The sequence below is a fragment of the Strix uralensis genome, chromosome 1, assembly GCF_047716275.1.
Source record: "Strix uralensis isolate ZFMK-TIS-50842 chromosome 1, bStrUra1, whole genome shotgun sequence".
NCBI classification, from domain to species: Eukaryota; Metazoa; Chordata; class Aves; order Strigiformes; family Strigidae; genus Strix; species Strix uralensis.
Window position 1 is genome coordinate 120,870,308 of NC_133972.1, and position 26,661 is coordinate 120,896,968.

General features: G+C 43.1%; 1 protein-coding gene and 1 long non-coding RNA gene across 3 annotated transcripts; one reads left to right on the forward strand and one right to left on the reverse strand.

Moving 5' to 3' along the window:
• Positions 1-285: 285 nt before the first annotated feature.
• TGIF1 (TGFB induced factor homeobox 1) lies at positions 286-9,622 on the reverse strand. Of its 2 annotated transcripts, none has more exons than XM_074878786.1 (3): positions 9,062-9,622; positions 2,692-2,918; positions 286-1,359 (listed from the first exon to the last, which is right to left on the reverse strand). In XM_074878786.1, the coding sequence occupies exons 1-3, from the start codon at positions 9,075-9,077 to the stop codon at positions 793-795; spliced, it is 810 nt and encodes a 269-aa protein (XP_074734887.1). In that variant the 5' UTR covers positions 9,078-9,622; the 3' UTR covers positions 286-792. The 2 variants fall into 2 exon arrangements, with proteins under 2 accessions (XP_074734887.1, XP_074734897.1); XM_074878796.1 differs by lacking the exon at positions 9,062-9,622 and adding an exon at positions 7,858-8,144.
• Positions 9,623-11,460: 1,838 nt separating this feature from the next.
• On the forward strand, positions 11,461-16,765 carry LOC141954136 (uncharacterized). The gene is made up of 3 exons (XR_012632103.1): positions 11,461-11,496; positions 12,435-12,500; positions 16,742-16,765. It is a non-coding gene; the product is annotated as an uncharacterized LOC141954136 (long non-coding RNA).
• Positions 16,766-26,661: the final 9,896 nt, after the last annotated feature.

Below are 26,661 nucleotides of genomic sequence, written 5' to 3' on the forward strand. Positions count from 1 at the left end.
GCTGGAATTCTTAGAGGGGCCTATGATATCCCCCTGAAATTTAACTAGGGTTGCCTACATAGCTCCCTTTGGTCCCTTCAAAAAAATTCAACGTAGCAGAACACGGTCAGGTACTTCTGGCCCACTTTTCAGAGTTTCTTTAAACATCTGGTTAACAACAACTGCTAGCGTAGCTCTCTAAACCAAAGTCACTATGAGCTCAAAAATATTTCTCACTTCCATTTATTTCAAGAGCAAAGCTGTGTTTTCTGCAGAACTCATATTCAACAAAATACTCTGTATGCATCCTTTTTTAAAGAAAATACTTTATTACATTATGGGAAAAAAAGCATAATCATCCAAAGTTCGTATTGTTAAAAAAATTGAAAATTTATTTTAGACAGCGTGTCGGTATATTCTGTTCCGCATGGGAATGATAAGAAGACTCTATATCATTACTAGATATTGCACAGTCTGAAAGAAACAAAAACAAATCACATGATCTTGGGAACCATCTCACATTATGAAAAACCTACAAAGAAAACATTAAAAAAAAACAAACAAAAAACAACACACAATCCTTTCTTTCTACAGTAGCTTTAAGTTTATAATTCTTGGAATGACCATATTCCACTGAAGACCGTCTCAGTGACAGGAAGCTTCATTTCAGCAATCCCTTGTGCAAATAAGATTAATAAAAAAAAATAATAATAATGCAGTGAAGTCTTTTGATATTGTGTGGGTGGCAATAACCACACAGCTGTTAAGATCCCTGCCTGGAAAAACAAAATGGGGAAGGAGAAGGAAGGGGATTTAGGCCATAAGTTTCGCCTGCAACTCCATCTCTGCCGCCCTTTTGAGTGCAACATCCACCAGTAGCTGAAATCCACTGAAATCCTGGTTAAGGTCTGGTGGGGTTGGAGGAGGAGTGTTAAAGAGCCCACTTTGTGCATTAGCACCAGGTCCCAGTTTAGATGCGTCCTCATGGTAGGAGAGGGGGTTGTCTGTGAAGCCGTTGGCCGGGGGCTGCTGCAGGTCCATGGTCTGGCCTACATCAGCTGGCTGGCAAAAGTGGAAAGGGGCGTCTTTCAAAGCAGTCACAGTCGTGTGGCAAATCACCGATGGCCGAGCCAGGACCGATCCCGGGGAAGCCGGCTTGGAAGAGGACAAAGTCTTGCCGAGCGGTGTGGCAGAGGGAAGGTAGGCAGTCTCCTCCAGCAGCGGAATGTAGTTCTTTGTGCTGATGGAAGACTCCACCACGCTGCCCTCAGGAAGCTTGGTCCCTCGCCGCGAGATAGTGAACTGATTTGGGTCTTTGCCATCCTTCCTCAGCATGTCAGGTAAAAGCCTGCGGCGTGCATTGATAAACCAATTGCAGACCTAGGAATATAATGACATCTTAATTTCTACCTTCATTCATTTCCAACTATGTGCCATTAGAGTCGTTGGGTTAGATTAATGAATCCCTCCAAGCAGTTTCCTTAACTGCAGAACAAAAGAGCGACCTACTGACAAGTTCTGACATGCCTGGCAAAGGCCCTTCCCTTGTCCCAGCTCTACCCCTGGCTCCCCACTCCTGTTACAGAAAGCCCTGGGACATCTGAAGACTGCTAGCCCCAACGGAGGGGTTTAGCTTTTAACTCTATGCACACACATTAACCTATTAGCTATTGTTCCCTAGCTTAGGTTAATTAACAACAGGAAAACCTTTTCTCTCTGAAGAGAGCCACACCTCCCACAAATAGTTACTGATTTTCCTTGTTCAACTGACTGTGTCGACAGACATAACATGAATTACCTCATTTAAGTTTGTCTTTGTTTAAATATCAAACCAGTTTCCTGGGCGATACAGGATAGTTTATAGTTTAACGTCTTTTTTCTGTTTACTACATAAAGGAGGTTTTCTTTATGATGTTACATTAAGGAAATTTTCCTTTATAGCCAATTATAAAATTTGTACTAACGAATTAATCTGGAAAAATAAAGCCTAGAAGACAACAGAAGTGCTCTATATTTAGCACCTCTCAAAACCAAACCAGGGTTTACCCAAGTTCTCATGCAGCCACCTTCCCACAAGGTGGAAAGCACCAACTGTCAACAGCTATTCCACCAAAGATGATCACAGAAGATGAGAATAATGCACCCAACAGACCTTGCTGATGCCAGTGGTGTCCCAGAATAAGAATCCAAGCTAACCACACAAAAGCCTCATCATACCTATAACACACTTGAGTAGCTCTATCCCATATAGGTTGCTCCAATGATCTGAATGGAATTCATCATACACATAGTTATACACGTGCATGTTCTACAGGAGCAAAGCCTCAAGTTGCTGTTTTAGAAGAGTTACATGTTAAGCTGCATGTCCATCACCATAAAACCTTTGTTGACAAATAAATACCTTCTTCTCACAATAAATTACCATATACCAACACTTTATGTCTTTTGGGGCCCAAGTCTGCAAAAGTTAGCATGCATGCTCGAATTCATGACTGTGTGTTCTCCCAAAGAAACAATTTTACTCCCAATGAACAAAAATCATCCTAACATACAAGTAACTTGTATTTCTCCTTTCACGCGCTGTCAGGAGAGTGAGTAACAATAAAAGAGGAAATCTCACATGCAGTGTAAACATTCATATCAGCGACTAGACCACAGGTAAATTAAGAAGAAAACAGCTCCTTTTGAAACAAGAACTACTTTTTTTAATACCTGTAGTGTGGAAAGGTGTGTTTGTCGGGATAACAGCGCTTTTTCTTGCTCTGAAGGATAAGCATTATATCGGTGCTCATATAGCCAGTCCCGAAGAATCTGCACGGATTCCTTGGGCAAGTTGCCACGTCTCCTCCGTTTGCCTGAGCCAGCAGATGAGGAAAGATCCAGTGGGACATCCATAGTGTCATCATCCTCTGTTTCACTGCCTGATATTGCAACTACACCTACAATTATAAGACGACAAGATCAATCAGCCTCCTAAATCCATAAACTACTCAGCTCCAGCATTCTATGGTTCTGACACTTTTTATTACATTAACTGTCTTTACTACGAATCATGGTGTAGCATCCTATACAGGAGATTTGTCCTGTAGCGTTAACTTGTCAAGCTGTAGCTTTTCTGTCAGCTGAACAGAAAGTAGCACCAATGATCTGTTCCTAGGGGAATTCTTCTCTGAAAACCCTCATTTTCTTGTTCCCCTGGCAACCTTTTATCTGCTGCACGTTATCAGATAGCTTCTATGTAATGCCAATATTGTTCAAATTTGCTTGCTATGGTATGCATCCAACACTTTTCTTCAAGGATAACTATCCAGTGGCTGGGCAAAAGGTCAACAAGCAAGAACTTAAAACACCGAACTCAAGCAAAGGGTTATTTAATTACTCTGTAACATGCTGATGCTTCCCTCCTGGGAGAGATAGCTTGTAGATTTTAGAAATTAATAGCTGTGGAAATCTGTGTTCTGTGCTACACTTACTACAGAGGCTCCAGATTTACAAGTTAACTGCACACCTTTTTCCTTCAACACAAAGGAAGGAACAGACTTCAAAATTTGATTATCCCTCTATATACACACCACACTACTAGCAACATGAAGCTATGGTATATAAATAAAATTAAAACAAACAAACAAGTATTCAATAGTTAAGAAGACTACAATTCTACTCCTTTGATGGGACATACAATCACTGAGGAAACAATTAGTACTGTAAAATACAAAGAAAACCATGCTTTAAATACTCACCAGGTCAAGCTCACCAGAAATTTTAGGAATCTTACAAACTATATATAAATCCAAATAAGATACCACCCATTTTCAACTAGTACAATTTAAGACTAATTTCAAGTTAAATTATACTGGCTTTCAGAAGCGTTTTCTAGAAACTATAGAAGGAATACAAGCCCTTAATCTTTCTCTGTTTTGAGCTAGGGGAGGGGAGAAACTTGCTCATTCATAACATCAGAACTAAAAGCCTTAATAGTAAAAACTTTCCCCACACTTTCAAACTTTAGCCAAAGCTGACATGGTAAATTATTCTTTCCTTCCCCTATTTATGAATAGCTCCAACATCCTTAAATTTAGTTTAAGTTGTTCAAATTTCAGTGCATATTTTTGATATGCAAGCATTCCCAGTAGGATGATCAATCTGCAATTTGTCTGGTGTAGTTACTTTAGTAACTTACTTAGTATTGTTTTCATTCTCCCAGTTGCTGATTTATGTAACCAACAAACAGCAAACTGACATACCAAATTTTTCCTGTGATGATTAGCTACATAAATTACCCAGTCATGGAACAGGAACAATAGGACAATATTTAAATAGCCAACACAAGATAAACTCCAAATTATGTAAACAGGTTCTTAATTCATGTAGAAAGTATGTCAAGTTTGCTTTAAAATGATTCCAAGCAAACTGCTTTGTATTTGTCATAGCTTCACGGAAAGTGCTGTCACGCTGGCAACCTAACCTGAGAACAGGCCTTGCACAATGGGGTCCTGGAGCCATGAGGAGCACTTCTTGGAACAAAGATCCTGCACAGACAACATGATAGCTCTGCAGAGCAGCTCATCCCTTTTAAATTGAATTTAAAAACTAGCTAAAACTAGCCTACGCTATTCAGACCATGTTTTCAAGTGCACTGTTCTTGTTTGTCAGAAACCAGAAGTGTTGCAGCACTTCAGTGGGTTGGGTTTTTTGTTTGTTTTTAAATATAATAGGCAGCAAGACAGGACCTTGGAAAACAGGGAGAGGCAAACCGTGAGGGCTGGAAATAAGAGGGAAGAGAAGCCAAAGAAGCTACTGCTATGAGAAAGTTAGGTGTCTCATGGTTTGCGAGCCACATTTACGTGGCATAACAAAAAGTCCTCCAGACACAAACCACCTATCTGGAGCAACCTCTCCAAGATCTAACACACAGCTGAAAGACTCCACAGGCACCTCTCTGAGTTTAAGAAAACTGATTTGACAGCAAAACTTCTTCTAGAACTGTTGGTCTTTTTCATCCAAAAAAACCCCAGTGACAAAACACTGTCTGAAAGCCAGCAGCATAAAAACGTTTCTCTATTTTGCAAACAAGATCTTTTGCTAAAGTAAAAGTTGCCGTCTGACTAACCGTAACCTACCTAGCAAGAAATGAGTCAACAGCAGAGCCTGCCCTTTGACCCGCTCGCTTAGTGTGTCATATTAATTGACACAGTAAGTTAGTGACACAAAGCAGGTCTTGGTTAAGCAGGAAACCCAGTGTAGTACAACTGCTCCTCATTCAAATGAGCTCATTTAAATAGATGATCAGCCCTCTGAACTTGGGGCAGATCCCTCCGGTGCAGTACAGGGCGAGCAGCAACAGGAAGTCATGGCTAGAAATCTCGCACTACCCCAGCTGATATTTTTTACTAGAGCGGGAGCCACGTTGTTGCTGTCAAGGCTCTGTTTTCATTAAAGCATTCCTGCTGATTACAACCCAGCTTTGTTTTTCCGTCTTGTTAGTAATCAGGCTATTCGCTGCTGGTTTCCTGTTTTAACAGGGCCCAACTGAAAAGGCTTCTGGCCAGGCTCCACGACTGGACCGTTGGCTTACTGTTATTTACACCCAGAATAAAGGCTTGTGGACACAACGAGTAGCCCCAGCTGACCTATTAATTTATTTTGTCTTAAAAGCAGGCTAGCGCCAGGTTATTTTATGCCTCCTCCTAAATACATTTAATCTAAATGGAAAAACTGCTTTTACAGGACTAAATTAAAGCAGCACAAGTTCATTTGCAGAGAGGTCTGAGAAACAATACAAAATCCCAATTGTCCACTCTTGCCATCTCCACTTGGATGAGCAGCCTCTTAATGACCTAAGAACTACATGATCAGCATCCCTTCTTTACAAATTACTTTATCCTCCTGGCTTCCCAGCTGAAGTCATATACATGACTGAATGCACTGTTGCATTCTATCACAGCCCAAAGACTTTACAGGTCCTCCAGTAATCAGCTCAGGGAAGATTACACTTAGGATCTCGAGTCTAGGCTCAACACCCTACAGCTAACACCTTGAAACAACCTGAGTAAAAGTACAGTGATGACTAAAGTTGATTTCAAAATAAACTACTGCTACTTGAGAAGGCATGCTGAAATACTTTGAGGGGGAGGACAAAGTATTTAGAGAGGCTGAGACAAATGAAATGGAAGTTAAGCAAATGAAAAATTTAGGCTGTCAGGAAAAAAAACCACACAACTATCCCATTGTGTCGAGAAAGAGATTCACAGAGGAAGTGGCAGAAGCCAATTGTTATTCAAAACAGGACAAAGTATACCACAAGAAACAATCTCTGCCCTCCAGAGAGGGGATGGACAAAAAAATCACCTTACAGAAAACCTCCCACCCCACCTCCTTAGAGTTCTCTGAATTTCTTAAATCGGATTTTTTTTTAATGAGCACAGATAAACAGAACCAGTTCCCATCTAAGGCCCCGATCCTGTTGTAACCAAGTTCAGTAGGATTCCTCACATGTACAAACTTGAGTATATGCCCATGTCTTTGTGAGACTGTATTCTAAATCAGTTAATTAACAAGCTGAGTATGTTCAGTGTGATTGCTATCACGTTATTATTTGTAAATGAAACTATCCACAGAGGAGTCCTCAGGGTTTTAAATCCACAGCCTGTTAGCAAAAAAAAACCAAACCCAAACCCAAAACCCAACCCAAAAAACAACGCCCCCCAAACCCACCAAAAAAACCCAACCAATAAAAAAAAAATCCAACATACAAACAAAAAAACCTAACTAAAATTTAATGTGAATTTGAAAAGCAACAACAAAAATAAATTAGTTTAGTATTATTCATGAGTAACCAAGAACTACGAGGATGCAGAAGGGAATTTCCACGGTAAAAAAACCCTTTTCCCTCTGAATAACTTTCATAATTGAGGAACCAGCTTATTTGTTTTCCTCTGCATTTCACAGCTTGCGCTCTATTGCTTCTAAAGCAGCCAGACTTGGCTGTGCTATACATTTTTTTTTTCTTTACACGGGATTTTTCTGGGAGTGCGAGCAAGAAATCGGTAACAAAGTCACTCTTTGAAACTTCTTGAGTGAGCCTCAAATGCCAGGAGGTCACAAATAACTACAAGCCCAGTCTTTAATAAAACAAAAGGCACCCTAGCCCTAACATCTTTTTAAAAGTTTCCGTCTTTGTCTCCTCACCTTTTAATTTCTGCCACGCAAACCCCAGGCCCATGGCCCCTCTCAAAAGTTCTCCCTCCCGCCTGTCACCTTTCATTGTTTCCATTGTTTCAGCCCAGGACTTGCAATCCTCAAAGCAGATCTTTCCCCCTCTCTCACACACATACAAAGCCCTACACATGCATACCTAGAAACTACGTCAGCGTTTTTCACACGCATTTATTTCGGGGGTGGCAAGAACAACAGCTGAAAGTGCAGGGAGTTTGGTATTTCACCAACCAGCAGCTGCCCTCGGGGAGAGAAGTCTGAACAATGGAAGCAACAGCAGACAGGAAACCAGCTCACCACTGCTGTGCAAATAGGGAGCATAGGAATGTCCTAAAAATAACTGGGCTAAATTAATTCAGTGCAACCATAAAACAGAAGAAGGAAAAAAAACAACCACCAAACCTGGTTGCAGTAAGGTTAAGCATCTCAAACTAGCTAAGAGGACCGAAGCACGTTAAAGCCGGTGCTGTCACTGTCCCCACGCACCGGCGGCCGACCGGCAGCACATGTTGCAGACGGGCTGCAGCGCTCCCGGTTCCCGCGGTGGCTCAACCACCACCCTCCTGCCCGCTGCTCAAACTTCGTCTTTGTGCCTCCATCCCTCCCCCCCCCCGGCTTTGTGTGCGCTCCTCTTAGATGAGCGGCACGTCCAAAGCTTCTTACCCGGGCTACGAACCGTATTAGCGCATCACGTTTCCAGCAGCCCAATGATTTCACGAACTACATATGCGCTAATTGCTCCAAGGATATTAACAATGAGCGAGGCTGCTCTACTATAGAGCCGCAGGAATGCGTAGTAGGGGAAAAACAGCACAACTCCGGAGTACTGAACATGCGCACTGCTCCCCTCTAACCCTCCACTTTCCGTAATTTAATGGTCTTTGAATGCAAAACACCCTTCCATCCACACCACCGACTCGTAAATCGCAACTGAAAAGACACTGCTTTGCTATAAACTTCTTTCCAGCCAGCGCAGACGCGTTAAATCTGAAAGCACGTTCCCCCTCTTTGTGGCCAAGCTCTTAATTTAAAGGCACTTAAAGCACCACAAGCGCAGAGTAGCAATTCTCTGTGAAGTTTGTAAATTAACACAAAGAAAACTTAAAGAGCCCCACTTGGGGGGGGGGGGGAAGAAAGGTCTTCCTCCTTTTAACCCTGTGTCGAAACTTTTTTTTTTTTTTCTTGTTTTAAGGGATAAAGGGAAAAGGGAACAACTTTCAGGAAAACAAGGCAGCCGGATGGGGTCTGAGCCCCTCCTGCCGAGGCCCCCCAGCCCCCCGCTGCCGTGCCCGCTCCCGCCGCGAACAAAGAGTCGCCAGACGCCCGCGGGTCGCGGCGCTCGGAGTTGCGGCCGGTCCCGTTTTCCTCGCCCAAGTTGGGAAAACGACCCGCAACCTCGCCGTGTGTCGCCCCCCTCCCCGCCCCTTACCGGGACGGCGGTGCTCGGTGCGGAAAAGCGACCAAAAAAAACACAAACAAAAAACCACCCAACCCCCCCCACACACACACGTTTTAGCGGAGGGCAGGGGGAAGAGGCTCGGCGGAGGGAGCGAAAACAAAACTTCGCGGAGGCACAAAGCGGGCGGCTGGCCGGGGTTTTGACAGGGAGCCAGAGGCGCGGAGAGCCGGCTGCCGCCGAACAACAGCCCCGCGTGTTTTGTCTGGGAGCGGAGCATCCACTGCCATCTTCCACCAGAGCTCGGCCGGGGGGCACTGGGGAGAAAAGGGCCGAGGGGAGAAGGAAAACACGCAGTGTCTGGGTTAGCAACAGCCCCTTCCCCTGCACTTCCCCCCCCCGAGCCGTTCCCGTAGGGAGCAGAGAGGCGCAGAGCACCCCACCTTCTCCCCGCGGCCCCATCACAACTACCTTTTTTACTTTTCATCTTGATCGCCAGGACCGAGCCGCCGCCGCCGGACACCCTGCACACCAACCCAAGTTTCTCTCCCTCAGCCGGGCGCTGCTCCCCCTTCAAACTCGACGAGGAGGACAACGACGACGATGAAGAAGAAGAAACACCGCCGCGGAGCCAGGCGCCCAGTCCGGGGCCGCGCTGCTGTCAGCGGGAGCCGCAGGGCTCTGCCTCCCCGGGGGTTTTCTGGTGCGGTCGCCGCCGGGGTGGGCTTCCCTCCCCCCCCGTCCCTTTGTTCCCTTCTGCCGGCGATTGGCCCCGGCTTGTTAAAGTGAGGAAAAGCACGGGAGGGAAAAGGTACACAGCGCCCGCCCTCCCCCACCTCCCCGCAGTGAGTACGGGAGAGTAACCGAGCGCTGCACTGGCACTCGCGACTGCCGCGCTGCCTCCTCCTCCTCCTCCTCCTCTCTCCTCCCCTCCCGGGCTGCTGTGGCTCTGTCAGACGGGAGGGGAGGGCCGTCGGGCCGGCGGCGATTGGGGCGGGGGGGGCTGTCCGCCCGTACCCGTTCGCTCATGCACACACAACACCAGCGGCGGCGGGGGGAGCACTGCGTGCCCCCCGCCTTTCTTCCAGGCAGACGTTTGATCATTAAACTGGAAGGAGAAGGGGACGGGGGAGGGAAGATTTTGACAGCTGCCCTTGACTAGCCTCCTCCTGTTGCTGCCGGATGAACCACCCACTCCTCCGCGTGAATAGAGAGGAGAAGAAAGGAGAGTACGTACGGCAGGAGAAGGAGCCCTCCAAGGACCAGCGGCTCCCTCCCGCCGGGCCGCTTCGCCGACTGCCTGTCCCCCCACACCCCCCGCCGGTAGCACTGAACAAACCCCGGCCAGCCGGCGCTGGCCAGCCCCTCCACGGAGGAGGCGAGCCCCGTTTCTGGGGTTATTTTTACATCAGTTCATAAAGGTTGTTTTTCTCCCCGTCCGCTTCCCCCCCCCCCCCACCCCCAATCCCCCCAGACCGGTGGATTTTGGTGCGACACATGCTCATAGCTATGAGAGAGGAAAGTCTCAGTTTGACTCATCCCTGTCAGGCGAGCACGCGTTGCAGCAACAGTTTATTTTCCTCCGGGATGGGACACGCGGGACCTACGAGCCGCTCCCTTCGCGGAGGGTCCGCTCCAGCCTCCCAGCGAGTGGGGGGGACGGGGGGAGCGCTGGGGCTGAGGCCTCCCCGCCCACGGGCGGCCTCGGCGGCGGGTCCCGGCGCTCCCCCGCCGGCCCCTGTCAAAGCGAGGCGCCCTTCGGCGCCGGGCGACTACTTTCAAAGTGCTGAACGCTGAGAGCTCCGGGCTGAAATTTCACGCGCGAAGTGTCGGCATGGAAAGTACAAGCAGCCGCCGGCGCTCGTGGTGCGGGCGTAAGCGCGCGCTTTCCGCGCGGGGGTGGGTGCGTGCGTGTGTGTACTGCTGCCGCACCGCCACGTGCTGGGCTGTTTGCTGGACGAGGCGGAGCGCGGGCAGGCACCGGGGGGTGAGAAGCGAACGCTCCAGACAGCTGGTGAAATAACGAATTCCTACGGCGAGGCAGGGCTCCTTCCTCCTCCTCCCCCCCCCCCCCGCTCGGCGGCGCGGGCACCCACACAAGCGCGCCTTCGTAGCGGTAGAAGAGGAAGCAACAGCGTTTTAACAGTAAATCCTCCCAAGTACCTTGTAACTATTTTTACGTGGCGTAATGACGGCTGGAGATAAAACAGCTGTTAGAGCCTGAGTGGGGGGCGGGGGTGTGATTCACGTCAGTTCACAAGGCCCCGGTGCGGGGCCGGCGGCTCGCTTTGCAGTGACTGCTGGGGCTGGCCACTTAGCGAGGCGGCTCGGCCCAGCCCGGCCCCGCTGACTCCCGGCGCCGCGGGCCAGCGCCGAGCCAGGCGGGCGGTTGTGCCGCGCGGCGGCGGCGCGAGCCGGGCCGTTACCCGCCCCCCAACCCCCCCCCCCCCCCGCCCCGAGGGAGGAGGGAGGGGCACGCGCGCCCGCCCGCCCGTGCCGGCCGCCTTCCCGCCGCGCTGCCGGCCTTTCCCCACTCAGGCGGTGCCCGGTTTGGCCCGTACGGCGGCAGCTGGGGCGGCTCAGGTTCCCTCCGCGGCGGGTGTTTTTAACGCGACAAGAAGCCGGCTGTTGGTGTCTCCGAGGACTGGCGGCGACTGGGCATGCCGCCGTATTTTTTTTATTTTTTCCCCTGTTTTGTTTTTGTTGTTGAAAGTCCTTCTTCACAGCTGTGAGGGCTGGCTCTTCAAACGTGTTTTGAGCGTCCGGGCACGGTCATGCTAAAAAAAAAAAAAAAAGTAATTACGGGAAGTTAACAAAAGACACGTCAAGGATTTGAAGAGATTTCCCTTTCTCCATACCGCCCAAGCCGCCTTATGCTTGCTTATTGTCCTTGGGACTGCCAGCAAGTTTGTGAAACTTTTTCTTTTTTTGGGGGGGTGGGGGGTGGTCGGTTCTTCTTTGGCATGGTCACTTTTATGAGGTGGGAAAAATAAAGTTTTATTTTCACACTGAGCTCAATCTTGCTTTTAAGAGCGTTAGAAACAGCCTTTCTAGCTCTGCTGGAACATGGGTCCCTAGGAATTTTCTCAAAGGATGCTAGGAGAAGATTGATTTCGATTCGTGTGGCAGTTTTTTAGCTAGTAGGAGCGGGCAGGGGAGCTGTGGCTGTTCATTCCTAGCTCCCCGGGTACAAAATGCACGAAGAGGCATTTTTTTTTAACCAAGCTACTCAGTGGGTGTGAGTATGGAGGGGTGTATCTGTAAGTTGGGACCATGGGGAAAGGCCAAAAGTGGGCTTGTGCAACAAACCTTGCAGTTGTTGCCTGGGGCAATACATCGGGTCTGTGTACAAATTCTGGCTGTCTACCACTTGAAGACTTGATATGTGTTCGAGGTGGTAGGGTGGATAAAGTTTACCAAAAGATAGGGTGGGTGGAAGAAAACCCCTGCAACCTTCTCTACCAGTAAAGCCTTAACACACCTGAAACAAGGTTGTGTCTAAAGAGAGGGCAGGTGATTTTCTCACCTGTCCCAAGCTCAAATCTAAGGAATAGAGCAACTTGATTTTACAATGAATGCAATAACCTGGTTGGTCTGTAAGTTGATGATGGCTGTTGGTGTTGGCTGCTGCTTGCAGTAGATGGTATGGAAGACAATACGTAACTTTCCATAGTTTTTCTTTTCCCTTCACATGTTGGTGAGGCTGTGTTTTTTAGTATTACTTAATCTGCTGGAGCTGCCTCAGCACTAATATCTCACAAGTAGTTCACACTGCTCACTGAGCAACTTTGGCATCTGTGCAGTAGTGGTATATATGTGCATCAAGATACATCTGTGCCAACAGGTTTGAACAGCATGGTTTAGTCTGAGCAAGTTCAGCTTTGTCTGGATCCATCTGCATAGACATGCTGTAAGTATTTGTGAAACTTGATTCCAAGAAGGAAAAGAAAACTGGAGGGGCTAGATTTTGAATTGCTCAATAACTGTTTATATCATAGGTTTATCGATGTTCTGTGGTCGTGCACGCGTGTTTCTGTCCTGTCACGCTGCCACATGGCATATGTTGCATGACTAATGGTATGTTTCCTACAAGTGCTCTGCTTTGAGATGCTGGACTGTGCTTGCCTAACTACTACTGAAGTTTCCAAGGCCGTGCTTTGTAAACTCTTAAAGGAAGTACTCTCAAAAATCAGGACCAAGGCATCTCAGGCTTGTGGATGTTTGTTATCTCAGTTTGTTTGTTCCAGTTTCCCATTTATAAATGAGAGTATATTTTTTTCCTCATGTTATAGGATGTTATGAAAATAAAACCATTGATCTTTGGAATGCTCAGATGCTGTTGCAATGTTTGTGAGAAAATTTATTCCTTTATATTCAGAATAGAATCAAGTAGTGCACTGTAAGTTAAGCAGGTCGTACCTTCAGCAGTGAGAATAGGCAATATAACAAATAACTGTTCTTCCAGTGAATAAATCTGTCCTATGCATGGAAAAACAAGAATTGCTACTGTGGGTCACATCCGTTCTTCACCTTTTCTTATCCATGACATTGACTAGTCTTGGATGCATCAGCGGAAAAGGAGAGGCTACAGAAAGCAGAAGTGAGGTAATATTTTCCCACAAACATCCCATCCAGATCTTTAATGGTTCGATATAAGCACTGGAGCAGTAGTTTAATATAACCTCAAATTTTGTTACTGAGGTAGATGAATGGTAGTTATACTGGTATAAAAGTTTAATATCTCTATAGCATTAAAACGCTGTAATGGCAGTCAGTGGCAGAGTAGCATGTTGAGTTGTGAATTACATAGAAACACATATCTTTTGATCTTTTTCTTATCTATTTATTTCACTGACTATCCTCTTGTTCTTTGAGACAATGAAAACAGAAGTTCCTGTTTTTTACCTTCTCTGTACCATTCATTATTTTATATACTTTCATCATGTCTGCTTTTCGAGATAAAATTTTTCACTCTTCTCAATCTCTTTTCCTATGAGAATTACTCCCAGCTTTTGATCATTGCCTTGGTTCTCTCACAGGTCTATTTAGCCTTACAATATTCCATTTTTCAGTAAAGGTGACATGCCGCATGCAGTACTCTAAGCAAGGTTATGCCTCTGATTACAATATATATGTATTTGATATTACTCCCTGACCTATTTCTTATGGAATCCAGCATGTTAGGCTTTATCTTTGTCTGCTGCTACATACTGAGCATGGGGCTCTATCAACGTTGGAGGTTATATAGCTTGTTTGAAGTTTCTCTTGTGCATGGTTTCATATTCAGCTCAGTGCTGAATTTCTTTTGTTGTTGCATTGTTCATTCCTGTAACAGAAGTCACACTGAAGTTACTCACAAATCTCCCTTTCCCCAAATGTATTTTTGATAGCTGCAGACTGGCACCTCGCTGTTCTTTACCTGTCTCTTTCCCTCTCTCACTGGTCTAATATTAAGAACACTGGACTGAGTATAGGACCCGGAAGCACCCTGCTGTTAACCTTTTGTCATAATAAAAACCAATCATTTAATCTTACACTTTGATTCTCTTGCTCCAAGCAGATACTCATTCATGACAATCATTTGTGTTTTTTCCTCTAGCATCTTCTTAGTTTCTGCAGTAGCTCCTCGTACGGAACCTTGTCAAAAATGTTTTGGAAATCTAAATAAATTATGCCAACCAGCTGTGCTCCCATAATTAGAGCTCACTTTGCCACCTTTGTGCAAGGGCAGAAAGGGTAAATCGAAGTTGTGAAGACAATCCTAAGATTATAGAACTTCTGCATAATAGCCTCTGCAACTTGAACATGGTTTTCACTTTTTTTTTGTGGGGGCATTTTTGTGGTTGTCTAAGATCAAACAAGAACAGAAGCCCCAGGAATTCCTTACGTAGAATCACTGACTCCTGTCTGGTGTAGCATCGGGTTTGCAACCTTTTAGTTCTCAGTATGGACTCGGGTAACAGGCAGTAGTTATCACTCCTGAAGAGGGTTGGCCGCTGATGTGCTCTGTGCTTGCCACTGGGGTTTTGAGACATTCACTGACAAAGGGGAGCAATGTCTTCTCTAGCAGGTTCTAGTGCTGAGTCTCTGCGGCCTCCTTCAACTCCTCCCTGTGCCAGCCCTTGCTCCCTTATCTCCACATGGTCCTCCCCCATGTCTGTGCCTCATAGCAATAGAATATTATGATTACTGTAGGGGCAACCTAAGTATATACAGTAATGTTAGTTATGATGATGAGACAATGCAGAAACTTCATAAGTGGCATAATCATGCTCTGAGACTAAAAGCTGTGCAGCTACTCTGGGGAGTGGTTTATACAACTTGCATTAATGTAAAAGCAATTTCTTCTTCATAGTTTGAAGTCAGACCACCGTGTAAAATTAAAAATTTTTTAAAAAGTGAATTATAGGTTTAATCTTCCTTGGAGTAATAGTGTTCACTTTCAGGTTTTAACTTAAAATAGAAGTACGAGTTTGTCAAGGAACAGCCCTCATGTATTCCTTCTGGTTATGCAGAAATGATAATTTTTGTCCACCACAGACACATCTCATAACTGCTTTGTCCTCTTGATCTAAGAGGGGGGGCACTGGCTCTGTTTTCTTTTGTGGCACACAAGTGAGCGTGTCAAAATCAGCGTGACAAATGGCATGATCGTTGACAGTCTCAGCTTAGCTCAAGAACTTCAGGCATGCAAGGAAACAGATCCCTCTTCCCTGAAATTTGAAACTGTGTTGCAATTTATGCAATCAGTTTTTGCTTATCTGTAAGGAGTTAAGCAAGTAAAGCGGGTATGGCTGACCAAAAAAAATAATGTGGTTTTAGGGTTTTTTTGTTTTCTTTTTTGAATTGTGGGATGCCTAACTTGCTTTTACCACAGACTGGTTAGTGCATACCAAAAACAAGGCAGGAGGTTTACTGTGAGGTGTTCTAAGCAAGAGTGGCCTCACTTAGCTAACCTTGTCTGTCTAAATACTAGAATGTCTATCTCCACTTAAGGTTTTGCATCAGCAAACTATATCTAACTGTGTGAAAATCACCGTATAAAGCAACAAAAACAAAGCTAGAGATGTGTACACTTTAACTGATTTTTTTCAAGGCTGAATGTTAATTTAAAATGAAATAACTCTTAACAACTGTATCCGGGCACTTTTATTCTGTTTAGTGTAGTCTACTCTAAACAAAATAATGGTCAGTCAAGTATTTGCTTAGTTGAGTCTACGCTAAAAGTTTGGTTTGTTTTTTAAGAATTATATTTCAGGAACACTGTCTCTAAAGTTATTTCTGTCCTTACCAGACAAGGTTAAATTTGACTTGCAGAAGGGCAAAAAATGCAATTGTAATGAATGAAATATACTACTTATTATTACACTAAATATTATTTGGTATAACAATAAATAACATAATTAGTTTTCAGTTATAAGAAAAACCTAACTTGGAATACTTGTTAAGCCTGTGAACTAAGGAAGTGATGGTACCACATCTTAATACTTTGGGAAATAGAAAGTTCTTGCTAAAGATGCACTGTTGTCATTCCCTGTCATTAGGGTGGAAGGCTAGGGAACAAGAGCGCCTTCTGGGACTGCAGATTTTCCATGCCTTTTTAGCAGAATATAAATGTGGATGTTAGGTATAATTTATATGTGAATAGTTTTTTCTATACTAACCTCACATTCAACAAAGATTGAAAAGGATGCAGACTAGTTAAAAAATAGTGGGGAAAAAAAAGCTTTCACTGCTGGCTATGCTGTATCTGCTCTGAATATATGCTGGGAGCTTTATTTTCAAAGTTGTCAGCTTTGTACTTTTATAAGTATTGCATGCACTTTATTATTTTTGTTGCTGTGATTGTTTTATTAATCTTTGGTGTTACACAATTTAAAATTAATGTTTACATTATTCTAAATCAGCTGCAATTTTCACATATTTCAGTGCAAATAGACTATTCTTTCAATATTATAGATGAAGAGATTTTTGAGTGACTAGTCAAATTTGCATTAGGGCACAGTTTCATCAACTGAACATATAAGCAAGCTATTAATGTTACTTACTGACCATTTATGTACATAGCACTCAGCTGAAAGCGCCTGCTTGAGAGGCCCAGCTTAAAGGAGCAAATTTGTAGAATTAGTGACTACTGCCTCTATCTTGCAGGTGATACTGGTGAGCTGATCTTTTCACCTGGGTGCAGCCACGAAGAGGATGTTTGATGACTAAGAGAAGAGTTAAGTTTTCACTGCTGAAAAAGGTGTATAAGGTTTTTAAAGTGACAGGTAATGGGTGTTGGCCACCTTTCTGTAAAATCCTAGACACAGCCTGAGGCCCTGGTCTTCTGAAGGCAAATGCACATTGTGATGATTTGCGACTGTGCCTGTCTGCAGTTATGATTTAGGGCACCAAGGAAGATCACTAAACCTGCATGTGGCCTGTCCAGGTGTGGATATTAGGAGACGGTGAGACAGCTACAGGCTAAGGAAATTAATTTCATCGAGGTTTGGTTTTGTTTTTTGGGGAGGATCACAGCAATTGGATGAGGACTTCTGCTCTCTCACCCTCCGTACTAGGGAAGATAAGGCAGGTGTCAGTGCTTGATTTTAAAACCTAAATCCTGAAGGTTTGCAGATAAAGGAGGATCGAATAAGAGAAAGAAGTAGGAATGCATGCTATCTGTGTTCAGTAGTGCTGACATTTCTGAGTCTGTGTGGCACTTTTTGCTCTCTATGTAGTGTGCTCTTCCTACACCTGATCAAGCCCAGCACTTCTTAGGACAGCCTTCCCTTTGCATGTATAGAATCCAGCCTGATGCAGGGAAAGGGCTAGTGCTCATGGAAGGAAATAGCCCGTTTAGGGAAGAAAAAAAAAAAAAGTAAAAAGGAACCTAGACACGATGAGAAAGGTGAGACAGGGCTTTTTATATAAAAGTGTGTTGTCTGTGTCGGGATATTTCTTGTGAATGATGAAGTAAAATAATGCAGCCTACAGAATTTTAATTTTCAGCTGTTTTTCCTACAGAATTTTAATTTTTGGCTTTTTTTTTTTTTAACTATGATATGTTGGTGAAGGGTGAACTGTAACTCAGGAGCATCCCCAGGATTGAATTTTTGGAACATGGCACTTAAAGATTTGGGTTTTCTGGGTAGTCCATGAGCAGCTTGAGACAGCCAGTTTGTTTTGTGAAGGCCTAAGGCAAAGTGTCAGTACCAAGTAATCTTTCACAACGTCTAAAAATGTACATGAGGGTTCACGGATCTCAAATCACAATGACCCTATGAATATCTGTCTTGGGCACAGTATGGGACCTGTGACAACGGTTAACTTTGAATAGTGTGAGAAGCCTTAGCTTATGTAAAGTGAATGGCATTATGGCAGGCAGTCCCTAAAACTGCATGTTCTAAGCATTTGGTTTTGTAAGATTTGGGCATTTGGATATTTTTAGAGTGTAAATGCTCAAACCATCCTTCACGTAAATATTTTTATGATTGTCTTCATGATTTTGATCATCTTTGGGAGTCTTTAAACATAGTCATTTCAAATGCCACAAATCATGGGGACATTCTCAGTATTTCATGTGTGCTCTGTGGCCTGCATAATTAGCTAGGTGATAAGTCATAGCTAATTGTTCTTTGTCCTGCAGTAGGCAGAACCACATTGTTTTTTCAGGGAAGTGGGGGATAGTTACCTTGGGAGCTCAGGGAAATTGTGGTAATGCATTAAAGACACTGAAAGTACAGGTAGTTGAGCTTCGTTCGTGAGTGTAAAATGAGTACATTAGCAGCCTAAATTTATGTGTGGAGATTTCATGTCTTGGTCTCAGGACACTTAAGGAAGAAGTGAACCTAGATGAACAAACTGTGCATCCTTATGGTGCAAACCTAAGTCTTTACACAGCTGTTAATTATATGTTGATCTGTTAACTATTAGGATGCTAAAAATCTATGGTTTTCCACCTTCCATTGCAGTTAGGAGATACAGTAAGAGCTACCATCTTAATAGCAGCAAATACTAGAATCTCTTACATCTACCCCAACTCTATACCCTCTGTGAGGTGTAACAAAACCTGACAAGTGTAAGTAAGGTCATTAGTCTCTTGAAGAGCTGGAATTGAATCACCTGGATGCTAAAAGTCTTATGTAGGATCAATCAGATGGCTGAGGATCTGACTTCAGCTCTTCTGAGATAAACCTCAGGTGTGGAGCTGTTTGATTAACTGGTTAGTCCTGAAAAGTGTTAACAGAAAGCTACAAGCAAGTTCGAATGACTTTCAGTCTTTGTGTTGAATTGTTTATAACTTTACAAGGTGCTAATTGTCTGTCTTACCTGTGTGCAGTTATGGCAGATGATTGACATCTGTTTCAATCTCTTGCAAATGCGCCTGCAGTCACAAAATCTAAGCAGGCTGCATATAGCTAGGTCCTGGCTAGCATTTCTATTCTTGAATCATGTTAGTTTAAGACTGAGTAACTTCACCTTTGAAGACAGAACCTTTTAGCCTTAAATGTGAAAACATTGAAAGTTTCAAAAATACTGTATTTATGTTTGACCTGTTAACTGAAAGCTAATTGATATTGAACCAATGAATGTGTTCTCTCTCATTTCTCTGGAAAGAAGCTGCTGCCAGGTTTAATACTAGATAAATCATACATACCGACAGTAAACTCTAGTGGACACAAAGCACTTTGTAACTGTATGCTGTCAAATAGTTAACCTATACCTATTCATGGTTAACATAACATGCCTAACTCATGCTAAAATGTCGAAGTACCCAGCTGTGCGTGATTATGTCCTGTGGTTAGCAGGAGCCATGTTGCTGTGGGCAGTGCTGGTCAGGAGGGCAGTAGAGCAGTAGCTGCTTCTGGTCATCTTATTTCTTGTTCTAGAATAAAGAGCCTTTTAGTCAACAGTGATAACTGGATAGACACTGCATTGTATGTGATGTACAACACCGAAAAAGGCATGAAATCCAGGGCCGAAGTGGCATAAAGTACTTCCCCTCACTGAGAGTTTGGAAGCTTTTTGGGGAAAAGGGGGACTTTATGCAATGCATAGCCTTACCATCTGTGTTCCAGTTACAGAAGTCAGAAATGCTGAAATAAATTTAGGCCCCCCCCCCCCCTTTTTTTTTTTTTACTTTCCTCCTTTAAACTGAAGTTTTTATCTGATTCTTTAACACACACACACTGAACCACATATTTGAGAGAGACAGAGATAAGGATTATGTAAGAGACAGTACTCATTGCTTGGTAATGAATCTGGTGATAGTAAGTGTCATCTTCCAAAATATGATTTCTCAAATTGTTTGGTTTTTAGAAGTGAAATAGCTTTATACTCTATAAAGTTTAAAACTCTGACAGCTATTATTCACTCTGAATAAGGGTGTTAAATGACATTGTATTACACAGTATTTTGTTAAATGCAGAAGTTTAAATAAAGCTTGTTCTATGCTATGGAGATAAAACACCAAGAGACAATGTCTGCTTTCGTACAGTGCTGTACTCTTTCTTACTTTATTTTGTAGTAATACAGTTAATGTATCTATATATAGTCTTGGTATGAAAGCATGAACATTGCTAATAAACCAAAATTTAATTTCATGGGTAAATCTTATCAATCTAAGAGAAAAGGAACAATAACACAGAGTGCATTTATCTAATCTTTTTTTGCTGCCTCATGTTAATATACTAAGCACTTCAGACTGACATTTTGTTCTATACGTATGGCTATGTCCTGGGCTTACGAATATGTATGTGCTTATGAACATATTATACACAATGTACTAACATGTTCTGACCTTCACTGTTGGTGTAAATCTTAGAAGAAAACATAAAGCAGAGAACATTAAACACTGTGTGCATATATCTGTATACCTCCGTGTCTGTAGATATGCACACAACGCTGTTAGTTACATAACTCTGATTCTTGACAGTGGCACTTTATCAATGTTCATTGTTGTCTTACTACACTAATAATAATAATACATGTGCAGATGGAAGATACTGTTTTGCAAATTTGGTAACAATATTATTTTTGGAAGGCTTAGTGGATGGAATGCCTAGCAGAAATGATCATTCTGATGTGTGTGTTGTGCCAACGTCTGCTGGGAAACGAGATGCCTCTGTAAAAGTTCTCTGTAGACTGGCCAAAATTTCAGTCCTGTCCAAGTGACACGTGTCATGCTAAATTAATTTTGTAACAGTATGATCTTGTCATTCCTGCTTCACTAATTAGCTGAGATGTAAGTCTTAGTGTTGATGAAACACCACACTAATATAGCCATACTACTTTTCACTTTCAAAGCCAACCTCAGACTTTCATGTCCACATAACACAGGGTTATGCATAACAACTGCTAAGAAAGTCACGCTGCTGATTATTTTCAGAAATGCACTTTCCCTGAAGTGGCCAATTAACTTGTTAACTGCTGTTTCAGAAATACAGTGTCACTGTCAGAAACGTCCATGATACTTCAAAAGTGTAAAATTCAGTCCATAAAAGATAAGGCTTGTTGGTGGCCCAGTGTCAGGAGTAGCTTAAGGCAGCAGAAAGGCAAGCAGGTGTTGGTGGAGATAGATAAAACACGAGACCACTTGGGATTGCAGACTGCACAGACAAGTAAGCTGCTTTGAGCAGGGGGCTCAGCATTACTCAAGCAGCCACACTTAGTGTTTATATGGTCTTAGAGTTTGGAATAGAGACTTGGCCTAGTTCAGATTTATGGAAGAACTTCCATGGACTTCAGTGAGGCAAGGTGCTATAACTTTTAGTTCTGCTAGCATTCAAAGATGCTGCACTTCTCATTAATTTAATTTCTGCAATATGAATGGACCTGATCAGCAAATTAATAAAGTGTGACAGAGCCAAAGGGAGATATAAAAGAGATATACTGGAGACAGGAGAATGAGACATGCCACAGAAGAAACAGTGAGGCTGCCCATGAATGCCTGGTGATGGCATATTGTGCTTTGCTGTCAGTCTGTTGACTCATGTACACTTCAAAAGAGCTCTCAGGGGAGCCAGTTATACGAGTCACTGCCTGATGCATTGTAAATCACAGCAGTACATTTTTTTTTTGTTTGTTTGGATGGGCCTTGAGTGTGCCTAATGCTGTTTTGAAACATCATCTAATGCCATTGGAACTCAGGGATTTCAGTAAAAGTGGGGCAGAGGGATAGGGAAAACCTGCCCTCACAGATAAGATCAGTCAGAGCTGCTTCTGGGTTGGCTGGTCGTCTGTTCTTTAATATCATGTACTGCTCCTGTTCAAAGCTAAGAAAGCAGCAGGAACCATTAGCTTCATGGAAGTTGAATAGAGATGAAACCAAACATTCAGTGTGCTCTGTCTCCTTGGCATATCTTGGGGAAGCTCTACCCCTAAGACTTTGTGGTGGTTTAGTCCCTGCCGGGGTCTGAGACCACGCGGCCGCTGCCCCTCCCTCACAAGAGGAGTGAAATACAAAGCCCCGGGGCTGAGATAAGGAGAGGTTTAATACAACAGTGCAACAGCAACAAAACCAAACAACAACAATAACAGTAATAACAATAACAATAATAACAATGAACAGAGCAAGATATCTACTGATACAGCAGTGAGAGCAGAGCGATCTCAAAACACACGCACCTATTCTCCCGTGCTTGGGCACCAGGACGTTATGTCAGCATGGTGTATGAATAACCCGGCTAGAGCTTCCCCCCACTGCTGGGGAAACTTAACCCTATCCTAGCTAAATCAGGACAGACTTCATCAGAAAACAGGGCAAAGGCTTCAGAGGGTCAGGGCAGGGGCTGGTGATGCCAGGTGCTGCTTTGTCATGGAGTTTCCTTTTAGTAAGAAATGAGTATGTTTCCTCTTCAGGAGCATGCTGCAAGGGGTACCTAGTGGCACTGAATGAACCTTAAAATGTTACAGTCACAACATTATAGAAGAACCAGGTCAGGAATTTTAGCTGGGATTCCTAAGGAAAGGAGGTTTTCACAATTGTGCTGCCCTTGTCTGATGATCTGCCCAGGTTCCTCAGTAACTTTAAAAGTTGTAGGACAGTTTCAGATAAAATTTACAGAATTCAAGTGTCTTAAAGATGCTTTGTTCTTGATGAAGATGATTGAGTGGGTAAAGGCCTGAATCTCTCCACAGAAGAAAAGGCTTTGACAGGAGTTTAGTTACGTTCTTAGACAGTGACAAACCCAGAAGGGGGAAATTCTGAATGCCCCAAGCACAAGATAAGAGGTGGTGAGAGTTTTTGTCTTAGTTGAAGTAGGAAAATACAAACATGAGACACAAAGCTGCAGGTTAACATGAAGGGCATTTCACTCCCTGTGGAACTATTTGGGTCATTTAAAGATTTGATGGATCATTTGTGTTTTTTAAAGCCAAAGTTGGGCTGCTCACAATTAGAAACCCACAAGCATAACTACAGTGATTGCACAGATGATGTGCAAATCTGATGTCTACTCGATTTCTCTCCACAAAAAAAAACCCAAACCAAACCAACAAACAAAAAAAATCCACTACACCAAAACAAATATTTGTCTTGGTGAAGTTAATGTTGTGTGAAGATGTTAAACTAATAGCTTGGTTTGTCTGTCCCTAGTCAGAGTTCAATTTCTAGGGTCCAGCACAAAGAAGTCAGTAATACATTCAGTTGTCTTCCTCATCTTTTTAATTACAGTACATCACCAGTGGAATTTAAATGATGGGTAACTGATGACAAGGCTTTTATTTCAATTGCTGATAATAGAACAATGTCTCCAACCATGTTGTTAGAAGTATTTATTTTTAATTTTGAATGGAAATCAGTTTTCAAACTAGTTGAAGAAGTGGCTGTTCCTATAAATTCAGAGCACAGAACTGCCTATGTAAAGACTTGTAGATCAAAGAGGATATGGTTATGAAACATTAAAACAAACCGTAATATCCAAGTCAGAGATTATTTATGAACCTCTGGTGCTCGCACTTCAGGAGCTCCCAGAGCTGTGTGGTTTTGCCTCTTGCTTTGGTGCTGAGAATGGAGGAAATCCCCCTTCTCTCAAGGAGATAAATTATCTCCCAAGGAGATAAATTTGATATATTTTAAAATTAACTGGAGTGAATATTTGCAAGGACATTAGGGTGTTCAGCTTCTCATGTTGTTTCACAAAACCCAAGAGGGTTATTTTAGATGTCCTTCCTTAATTCAGTGATGTCATGATTTCCACATACTTTCAAGACAGAACAAGTTCTGATCTCTGACTCCCAGTTTACTAACTTGTACTTTCATGGCTATCAAAGCTTGTAGAACTGATGATCCTGTTTTGTCAATAACAGTGAACACAACAGTTACAGCTTGAAAAAAATTTGGTCCAGCCATGGAGACACAACTTAACCACTTGTGTCCAGACCTCAGATTTTAACCTGGTTCTAGGCTTTGTCTGGTATTTGCAGTGTCAAATTGCAATACTTGTACTTAATAATTTACAAAACACCTGAAATACATCTTAAGTTTGTGGATAGCTGTCATTAGAATAGGGGACCTGACTTTCCATATCTAATACTGAACGACTTGGCACAGGGAATGAACAGTGGTCTTTCCATGTCTGTAAAACCAGAATGACTCTTTCTGCTGGGCAAATACTGGGGGAAAGGTTCTCTCCAGTTAACATGCTGCCATTTGCATTGCTACAAATATGACCAAGCTTGCAAGATTACTTCGTGCCATTTTGATATGCATCCTTTGCCTTCATGTAAAGTTATTGTAGGTGCTTAATATTTTGTGGGCATTGCAATTGGGCAGGATGGCAGTCCAGCCAAACAGGCAGCTTTGAAGTTAGACTGTAGCAATGAAACGGTGCTCAGTATGCTGCCTACAGACACACAGGTAGTTATGTAGGGTCACACAAGAAAGTGCCTCGTTGGATAGACAGAGCATGGATTAACGGTGACACCTCTGCTTGCCACTTGGGCCTTAACGAAGGGTTAAAGGCTGAAAAAGAAACTGTAAAGCACTACCCAGCCTCTGAGGAATAGAGAGAGGAGATGGTGTGCAGAAGGTCTTTAAGACAGGAGGAAGGAGTGATGAGAGTCCCTGGGTCTGGGACTGTGTGGTTTGCAGACTTGCTACCAAGAAAATTATATCAGAGGCCAAAATGTATTTGGATGCCTCAGAGAGTTTGTGGGCACAGGTTTTACTTGCCCTAAGAAATGAACGTGAGGAGGCTTTAGTTTGGATGGTCAGATAATGTGGGTGTTAATGTGATTCTGAGTTCACTACCTATTGTCAGTTGTAAGTCAGTGATCTCTCTGCTGCTGTACCTTCAATAATGTGGCTAAGTTATGGTTTACTGGAATGGTTTTGCAGGTGGCAGTGAATGTAGAACCTGCTGCAGAGACAAGACTGGAACTTCTTTTTATGATTGTGCTATCTAGTCTTCCTCTATGAATCAGATATTTCCTCCTTTCCCCCCATGCTATTTCCCTCTTGCAAATATTTATTTGAAGAACATCTGTGTTATAAGAAAAATAGTCGTTACTGCTATTTATACTGTAACATGAAAAGCATTAATTAAGAGTGTGAAGTAATAGTATATTTCACAGTTTTGGGATTTGTTATTGGTTTTTCTTTTTTTAAATATTGGGTTGTTTATCAGAGGCACAGAGGTTTCTTCTAAGTACATGTTGTTTCTTTACTGCTGAAATATCAGTGCTAAGTAATTGCTGAAATCTTTTTCATTTTTCTTTTTATCTTCACTTGGCCTTCACTGACTTTGAAGTTTGGTTCAGGTCAAATTGTACATTCATCTTTTAAAGCATCTGAAGCGATAACCTCAGTTTGTCCTTTAGATCCTGAAAGCTTACATTTCTATTCAACTTTAATTCAGCTCTTCATGGTCTGTACTGAAATTATTAGAGGTACTGAGTGATTTATTTTTAATGAAAAATAAGAGGCGTGCATCAGGCATTGCACAGACTTTATAAGAATGTATCTTAGGAAAAAAGCTCTTGGATTTTGCTGCAACTGTCACTGGTCAATTTGCTTTCTAACAGAATCTGGTTTATGGACATGAAAACAGGACCCTTGAAAGCTTCCTGTCCAGTGAGAACAACGCATTAAGTAGCACTCCTTCACTCGTGATTATAAGCGATATAACCTTATGTCCTGGAATTTCCTTTTTGCCCCCAGAAAGTCTAACCTGTATAACATGTCTGTGTCTCCACATACAATTATATGCGCTGGGGTAAAAAAGTGTTATAGATACTTTACAAAATTATCTTTATATACTTTATAAAGATTTATGTTTTCTGCATCAGCATCATAATCTGTCTGGCAGATTTCTATCATCCTGCTAGAGAATTTTGCACTCTCCAAAATGGAGACTGCCTTAGGACATCCATTTTGAATTATGAGCTGTCTTCCCAGAAAAAAATGTTTAGACATCTTAGAGAACAGCCATGGTAGACAATATTTGGTTCGATCTCAGAACTGCTGGATGAGGCTCTTGAAGTGAAGGGCTCTGGATTTTTTTTTTTAATTTTTATTTTTTGGTTTGTTTTTACAGAAGGGAACCAACGTGGCTGACAGACCTGCTGCTTCTCAGCAGGAGTGCATAACAAATGAGAGAGCCTGCTTGTCCAAAGAAAGAGGTAGGAGGCAGACCTGAACAGGGGCACTTGCAGAGAGAGGAAGCAGGAAAATTTTTGGCTTGAAACACTGACAAAACTTGGACTGTTGTGGAGGCAAGGCCAAGCTTGACAGAATTCTGGGACTCTGCAGCACTTCTTAATAATAAAGCCACTGGTTGAGAAATTCCTTTGCTGAGCCTACCATGTGTTTTGGGTTGGGGTTTTTTTTGTATGTGTGTGAGAGAGTGCCTGGAGGTGTCGAACTAGAATTACAACATTGAGAAGGAGTTCTGAGAAAGTATAAGATTACTGAATGGGAAAGGAGAGTCTTGGATATATAAGGCTGCAGTTCAAAGCTCTGTGATAGCTGGGTCAGGAAGCAGTGTGGCTCAGGGAAGGCTTTACACAAGCAATCTGGGCCTGGGTGAGAGCAATGCTAATCCAGAGCTAGAAACAGTAACCAAGTCGGTTTAAAGATAGTTGGC